The sequence below is a fragment of the Triticum dicoccoides genome, chromosome 6B, assembly GCF_002162155.2.
Source record: "Triticum dicoccoides isolate Atlit2015 ecotype Zavitan chromosome 6B, WEW_v2.0, whole genome shotgun sequence".
Classification (NCBI taxonomy): domain Eukaryota; kingdom Viridiplantae; phylum Streptophyta; class Magnoliopsida; order Poales; family Poaceae; genus Triticum; species Triticum dicoccoides.
This window is the reverse complement of record NC_041391.1, coordinates 680,554,297-680,562,778: the sequence shown is the minus strand read 5'-3', so window position 1 is coordinate 680,562,778 and position 8,482 is coordinate 680,554,297. Positions and strand designations below refer to the sequence as shown.

The 8,482-nt window shown below is 52.3% G+C and overlaps 1 protein-coding gene across 1 annotated transcript in view; it reads right to left on the bottom strand.

The window, feature by feature from the left end:
* The window catches only part of LOC119321486, a 6,333-nt gene extending 1,255 nt beyond the window's left edge, over positions 1-5,078 (bottom strand). Inside the window, exon 1 of the mRNA XM_037595146.1 lies at positions 4,936-5,078. Coding sequence (XP_037451043.1) covers positions 4,936-5,078 — 143 coding nt within the window. The remainder of the gene's footprint in view (positions 1-4,935) is intronic.
* Between the last annotated feature and the right edge of the window lie 3,404 nt (positions 5,079-8,482).

Genomic DNA, 8,482 nt, shown 5'->3' with positions numbered 1-8,482 from the left:
CGCACCTAGCGGCGGTGCGCCATTAGTAGTTTTGCAAAAAAAAAAGAATAAAAAAAATTCAGTACTGGCGCACTCCCTGTCTGGTGCGCCATTAGTAATGGCGCACTTCGGTCTGATGCGCCATTAGTATGTATGTAAAAATGAAAAAAAATTATAACTAGTGGCGCACCTTTTGTGTGGTGCGCCATTAGTGTCTTCCACACTAATGGCGCATCACCAACCGGTGCGCCATTAGTATATAGTAGTGGCGCACTACTTCCTTGGTGCGCCATTAGTGTCAATCCTATCTATAGCCCTTTTCCTAGTAGTGCCGGTACTAAGGGGGGGGCTTTAGGGCATCTCCAGTCGCGCCCCCAACAGGCCCCCCAGGCCACTTTTTCGGCGGCGGCGCCGAAAAAACGGCCCAGTCGCGCCCCCAGGACGCCGAAAATCGCCGGTTCGGACCTTTTTTCCGCCCGGCGGTCACAGGCCGAACCCGGCGCGCTGGGGAGCCGTTGGGGGCTCCGGCGCTAGGGAAAAGCATGCCTGGCCCACACCGACAGGGGCAAAGTCAAGGTTTTCTTCCCCCCGACTCGCCTCGCACCCCCGCGCCCTCGGCCACCACTAGCTATATCCCGGCGACGGCCGCCGGCCTACTCCGCTAGATAGCCATTCCCCGCCGAAAAATAGCAGCGCTTCACCGCGGCATCCCCTCCCGCAGCAGCTGGGCGTTTCCGGCCGCCGTTTCCGGCCGCCGTTTCCGGCCGCGGAGGCGTGGTTTAACGGCGGGTACACGCCCACCGAGCGCAAGGTGTTCGGCGTTTTGACTGTGTCGGTGATGGACTCGGATGAGGAGGAAGAGCTCGCCACGCTGCTGGAGGAGGAAGCCGCGGCCGACGTCCAGGAAGAAGAGCATCTGATGGTGCTCGCCGCCCTCGCCCAGCTGCTGGCGAGCAATGAAAAGCCGGGTCGAGGTGGCTCTGCGCCGGGGCGGGTGAAAGCAAAGAACCGGCATCGTCTGCACGGCTACTGCATGCTCTACTCCGACTACTTCGCCCATGCTCTACTTCATGGCGAGAGAACATTTCGGCGCCGTTATCGGATGAGCCGAAAGCTCTTCCTCAGGATTGTGAATTCCATCTGGGAGTTCGACAACTACTTCAAGTGCAAGATGGATTGCACTGGCGCTCTTGGATTCACCTCCATACAGAAATGCATGACAGCGATGAGGATGCTTGCATATGGACCTCCCAGTGATTCACTCGACGACTATGGGCGCATGGCTGAGTCCACCAGCATAGAGTGTTTCTACAAGTTCTGCCGGGCAGTGGTGGCAGTGTTTGGGCCACAATACTTGAGAACACCCAATGCGGAAGACACTGCTCGGATCCTAGCCCAGAATGCAGCAAGAGGATTTCCTGGGATGCTTGGAAGCATCGACTGCATGCATTGGAAATGGAAGAACTGCCCATTTGGTTGGCAGGAGATGTACAAAGGCGCCAAAGGCGGTTGCAGTGTGGTGCTTGAGGCGGTAGCCACACAGGACCTCTGGATTTGGCACTCCTTCTTTGGTATGCCAGGAACTCACAATGACATCAACGTGCTGCAGTGCTCTCCTGTTTTTGCCAAGCTCGTTGAGGGCCATTCTCCTCCGGTGAACTTCGGATCAATGGGCACCAATACAACAAGGGGTACTATCTAGCTGACGGCATCTATCCGAGATGGTCGACATTTGTGAAGACGATCTCAAACCCTGTGGCAGGAGGCAAGAACGCCTGGTTTGTGAAGGTTCAGGAGGCTTGCAGGAAGGATGTCGAGCGGGCATTTGATGTGCTCCAATCTCGATTCGCTGTTGTTCGGTACCCCGCTCAGACCTGGTCAAAAGATCAAATGTGGGAGATCATGACTTGCTGTGTCATCTTGCACAACATGATCATCGAGAGCGAGCAAGAAGACCCAGTGTTTGACACTTAACCATACTACAGGCAGGGTCCTCTAGCCGAAGTTGATCACCAGCTACCGGCAACTTGGACTGCCTATCTCAGTATGCGTCAGGAGATCCGAGACCCACAGGTGCATCATCAACTGCAGAAAGATCTGATTGAGCACCTATGGAGGCTCAAGGGGGACGCCGCGTGATGAAATACGAGTTTTTATTTGTTGAACTATATAATTTGTATTGAACTATTTGTTGTTGTAGTATTTTGTTGAAGTATTTGATTTTTCTGTGATGAAATATGTGTGTGTTGATAATTGAACGCCGAAACTATGCCGAATATGGGCCTATTCTCGCCCATATGGGCCGTTTATTCGCCGAAATTGGGCTGCAAAGTGGGCCAATTTCGACGCTTGGGGGCGGGCTGGGGGCGACGACTGGGCGCAAAACCGCCCCCTGCGCCGAGTGTATCGCCGGCTCGCCCCCAGGCGGCGCTTTTAGACGCCCCCTGGGGGGCCAACGGCTGGAGATGCCCTTAGTCTCCACCCTTTAGTGCCGGTTGCAGAACCGGCACTAAAGGCCCTTACGAACCGGTTTTAAAGCTCCGGTTTCTACTAGTGGAGGAGCGACCTTCCTTTTATAGGCACAAAAGAAGAAGGCGAGAGGGCAGCGACGGGAGGCGAAACGAAGAGAGGGAGACGAAGCGAACGGACTTCAGCCGAAGAGGCGCCCCGTTCGGATTCAGTATCCTCTACAGAAAAACGTTTCAGCTCCCATGTGACCTTTCGTATACCCGTCGTGCGTAGCAAAAATTTAACATCGGCTCGTCCCCGCAACCCGCAGCGCGGTGAAGCGGAGGAGGAGCGCGCGTGGATGTCCCTCTTGTACTCATCCTTATACATGTGGGGAAAGAGTCTCCCTTATAAACAAGTCAAACTCCCTTTAAACTAGCAATGTGGTACTAAACTTTAGTTCCACCTCTTGACTTGCACGAATGGGCTGCGTGGTCCTCTAGGATTTATTAGGAATTTCTGAAACTGATATTGGGCTAGGCCCAAAACAGACAAAATTTCAGCAAAACCCAGACACGATGAGCGTCTTTTTTTGCGAGAAGACCCTCAGATCTACTCCCTCCGTTCCAAAATAAATGACCCAACTTTATACTAACTTTAGTATAGAGCAACCCAAAGAAACCAGAAATTACAACCGGGTCGAAAGGGCACCCAACACGACCTCATCTAACAGTGCGAGATACAGGTGCGACGTCGCCGTCGCCGCTTCCCCGAAGCCGGCCGGACCATGAATCGGACGGCGTATCATGCAAATGGGAAGTCTACGATCTTCAGTCCAGTTGGACTAGCACACTAGAAAAGACGTCGTCACCGCCTTCAGTCCAGTTGGACTAGCACACTACAAGAGACGTCGTCACCACCGTTGAGGACTAGAAGAACCTGCAAAGATCCATAGACCTCAAACACGTGCCGGGCTGATCCAGTGCTTTGGTCGGAGCACCAAAGCTCACAAGATCGAAGGACCGGAGAGCACCTAAAGCCGGCAGTCGCCGCTTCCGCCAATGGCCTCACCGAGATGAGGGAGAACCATCAACGCCCCTTTATTCCACACCGACACCGCTACCCCGCCACGACGGCAACTCCAGGAACCAGTACCCTACTATCTATACATATCTAAAGCACGTGACTGTGGTTCCTGCCCTCTCCCGTCGCCGGAGCGGTGGACGGAGAGGAAACGAACCACCGGCCTCGACGGAAACAAATTCATTGTGTTTGTGACGATGTTCGGAGTGTACAATCGTCCAACAATTACACTTGGATAATTTAGAATGAGTACGCAGGAAAGAAACCAAAAAAGAAGAAGAAAGAAACCATATGTTTCTCCCCATGTTTTTTTGTGGGGACAATAAGTGGTTTATTTCTTTGAAATAGTGTTACAGTATGCTAATACAAAACTAGAGACGCTATCGGGAACACGGTGCAACCAACATGCAGTGTTACCTCCAGAACGATCAATATTAGCTAAACAACGAGCAACACTATTTTGATGACGATCTAGTTTTCCGCGGAATAAATCTACGCAGTTCCAGGAGCCTCTTAATTTCCAGAATCAAATGTCCATGAGCAGATTTGTCCAATGACTTGTCAGTTAATGCAGCAACCAGGACAGAACAATCGGATTGAACAATAATAGGAAGCCCTGTCCTCTGCGAACTGATTAACATACCTTCCAACACGGCGCTAATTTCAAATTCTAGAGCATCTTTGCAATGGAAGAGGTATCTGTAGGCCGAGAAAATAACTGTCTCTACCGAGTTTCTCAGAACCATACCCATACCTGCCAACCCAGTTTCCTTTACATAAGAGCCATCAGTTGATAGAGCAACCCATCTAGCTGGCGGCTTTGCCAGGGTAATCGTTCCTTTGTAACAATGGTAGGTTCAACAGGGAGAGCCACCATCGGCATCTTCCCTTCCTCAATACCATATTTTTGTGCTTGGTTATATGAGGTCAAAGTAGCTGCATAAGAATGTCCGTGTGACTGCTACAGGAGGGGGCGCCTTATCATGTAGCACATCATTTCTGAGGTTCCAAATCCTCCACAGTAGCATAATAATCATTGCTCTTACTTCCTGAGTCTGCGACATCAAAACAGTGAATTTTTTTTTAGGAAAGGAGGATGACCCTCGGCCTCTGCATCTGGGCGATGCATACGGCCACTTTATTAATTATTCTCACAAGACTTTACAAAGCCATACAACAGTAAGACTAAAGCCACAATCTAAGCAACAACTGTCGTTACACCTATCCAATTGATGAAGGGGCGCAGATAGTCTGGGCCTAATACCAAACAGGCATCGCAGCCAAACCTAAACATCTAAGACCTGAGGTCCCAATCAGGACGTCTGCCGGGTATGGGGCACCTACCAGTCCGGCGCACTCCTCAACCAGGACGTCTGCCGGGTATGAGGCCGCCGCAGCCACCTGCCACCGATCCATCTTCAATGCCGTACTGTTGCATCAACCTTGTCCGGTCTAACTGTCGTCGACGCCACCACGACACCAGACAGCGCCACCTCCCTGCGCGAGTTCATCTCCGCGCATCGGACTCCGAATCTCCACAGCGCCACGCCGCCAAGATCCGCCGCCATCAATGTATAAGATGAAGTACCACTCCATCAAAAAAACTGTCCTTTGTTCCCCGAGCCCTTGTGTACCTCCATGAATGACGGCCCCAAGGGGGAAACGACACCAGAGCGCCGCCATCATCCGATCAACTGATCTAGGATTTCCCCCGGAGGTAGCAGAGAGTGACCTTGAACTTCTCCACGGCGATGCCTTCAAGAAGGGAACGACAAAGACAGCGCCGCCACCGCCGGCCTTTGCAGTAGTCAAAAGCAAGTTTTCACTCAGATCTGTTCGAAGAAACTTCATCTCTTGTGCACGGGTCGCCGCGTCCTGCGACGTCCCCAGGAGCGGGATCCCAAGATCCGCTGCCACTGGCGCCGCCACAAGGACCCACCACCCGACCGTTATCCCTAAAGGGGACTGTCGGTGTCAAAACCGGCGGATCTCGGGTAGGGGGTCCCGAACTATGCGTCTAGGCGGATGGTAACAGGAGACAAGGGACACGATGTTTTTACCCAGGTTCGGGCCCTCTCGATGGAGGTAAAACCCTACTCCTGCTTGATTAATATTGATGATATGGGTAGTACAAGAGTAGATCTACCACGAGATCGGAGTGGCTAAACCCTAGAATCTAGCCTATGGTATGATTGTTCTTCGTTCTACGGACTAAAACTCTCCGGTTTATATAGACACCGGAGAGGGCTAGGGTTACACAGAGTCGGTTACAATGGGAGGAGATCTTCATATCGTATGGCCAAGCTTGCCTTCCTCACCAAGTAAAGTCCCATCCGGACACGGGACAGAGTCTTCAATCTTGTATCTTCATAGTCCGGGAGTCCGGCCAAAGGTCTTAGTCCGGCCATCCGGACACCCCCTAAACCAGGACTCCCTCAGTAGCCCCTGAACCAGGCTTCAATGACGACGAGTCCGGCGTGCAAGTTGTCTTCGGCATTGCAAGGCGGGTTCCTCCTCCGAATATTCCATAGAAGATGTTGAACACCAGGGTAGTGTCCGGCTCTGCAAAATAAGTTCCACATTCCATCGTAGAGAGAATAATATTTGTATCAATCGGATCTGCTGACGTATTCTGCGGCGTGACATCATGCCACGGCCAGGATTTTATTCATTTTATTGTTCCACCTCAGCGCGTTTAGCGAGGCGGTTTCCTTGGCACGTCTTGTCAATGCAGAGATCGTGTCCCCTTATTCCGGGATTCTCATCAATACGGGCGTGGGTAACCCAACCGTGACTTAGGCATCACTCCCTAATTGAAAGCGAGTCTCAAACGGTTACGGGGAGGGCTCTTGGTATTCACCTCCTTTATAAAGGAACCAAGGCCCGGCCACCTTGTTCTTAAACCAATCAAATCCGCCCCTCGCTTCGAGTTCCAACACCCAAAGCTCTAGTTTTAGGCGCTTCGGACCTTCGAAGATGTCCGGCTCCGACCCTCAAGGCCGGTGGATGCCTTCCTTCATTACGAAAGAGGATGTGCAAAAGTTAAGAGATGCCAGGTATCTAACCGGCGAAATCTCGCATAGACTGCCTACTCAAGGGCAAGCTATTCCCGCCCCCCAACCTGGTGAAAGTGTGGTGTTCGCATCTCATTTCCTTCGGGGACTAGGATTCCCGATCGATCCCTTTGTGAGGGGGCTTATGTTTTACTAGGGGCTGGAGTTCCACGACCTAGCTCTGGAGTCCATCCTCCAGATCTCATCATTCACTGTCATGTGCGAGGCCTTCCTCCATATCACCCCTCACTTTGGATTGTGGCTAAAAACCTTCAAAGTGGAACCGGAAGTGATCGAGGGGCAGCACGCTGAGTGCGGAGGGGCTATAATAAGCAAGATGGATGATGCTCCATGGCCCGAAGGCTCTTTTCAAGAGGAGCTCGGCTTATGGCAACGGGACTGGTTTTACATCACAGCCCCTAGGGGCACCATATGGGTGGCACTGCCTACTTTTCGCTTGGGTCCCCCACCACGGCTGGCATCATGGGTTAATGAAGGACTTATCTGGGGGCCGCCAAAAGACGTGCCCTTGCTGCAGGGCCGTATTCGAGATCTCCTAGAAAGAGATGTCAATCTGACCGTGGTGGCGCAAGTCATGGTGATTCGCCGCACACTGCCCCTGCAAACGTCGACCTCTCTGACTGTGGGAGTTCAATCCTGAGGGACCACGGGTCCTACAACACTTCATGGGAATGACACCCATGGAGATGTACAAATTGTTCTTCGGATCACAAGCAAGGTGTCCGGATTTGTCCGAGGACGCTGGTCTGAGCTGCAACCGCCCGGATGCTAAAGTAAGTAGCCCCGTATTTGCACATACCATCCATATTTTTATCAAATCTACCCTTTAGCAGAGTTGCCCTATGAACAGGAGTGGATAGCGAAGGCAAAGCTTATCAGGTGTCCAGCCCCCCTGCCCGAGACCGTGCCGAATCCTATGCTGACCAGGATGCTGGAGGCCGCGCCGTTGGCGGAAGGTGAAGGGGGGAACCAAGGAGCTACCGCCTCCACGAAGGAGGCCGTTAGGAAGGGAAGAATCGAAAATTCTCCCGACCAGGGAAAGAAAAGGACTGCCTCTGAAGACCCGGAGGTGATAACCTCAAAATGGGGAAAGAAATCTTCGCCAGAGGGTTCGGCACCGGAGAACGCCCTAGCCGAATCGCCCCCTAAAGGGGACCCGCTCTCCCCCGAGACGTGTGTGAAGGGAGGGGTTCCATAATGAATCAAACTCATGTTTTATTTCCGAGGAAAATAACCGAAACATTACCTTGTAGTTCGGATCTCAACCCTTCTCAGCAGAGCTCATCTTCAGGGGATCTTCGTCCAGAGATGATAGAGAGCAAAACGCCTCCCCTTGTTCCACCGTCTCACGAGGCTGGCGACCCCGAGGTATCGTCCCGGAGGGTTTTTTCAAGTCTAGACCCTGGAAAAGGTCGTCAGACTAGTCTGGCACCCACTTGCGCGCCGACGGAGGTGCTGAAGGACCTGCTTGGTAGGGCGTCCATCTCAGACGAACACCGTATGTTGATGGATACGGTGATTGGAAGGATTTCATCCGCAGAAAGCGGATTGTACGAAGCTGCTAGGAGTTTACTAACAGGCTTTGAGGTATGTAAAAAGGTGTACCTTTTGGTAGAGCCGCATATTAAATGTGCCCTGTATGAATAGTAGCCCCTGAGACTCTGTGTGTTGTCACGAATGGCGGCGCATAGAGGATCATAATCCCAGGTATAATATGTCGCCTATTCCATGAAGGTGGCGAGGCGTTCGGTGGCTAGCCGGACTGATGAATCTGCCGAACTAAAGCGGCAACTTGACGTAGCAGATGCCGACATCGCGCTTGTAAATAAGCGGCTGGACGAGGATCAAGGTATGTTCAAAAGACACCCAGTAATAGGAGCTTGATGCTCGGGCCTTAT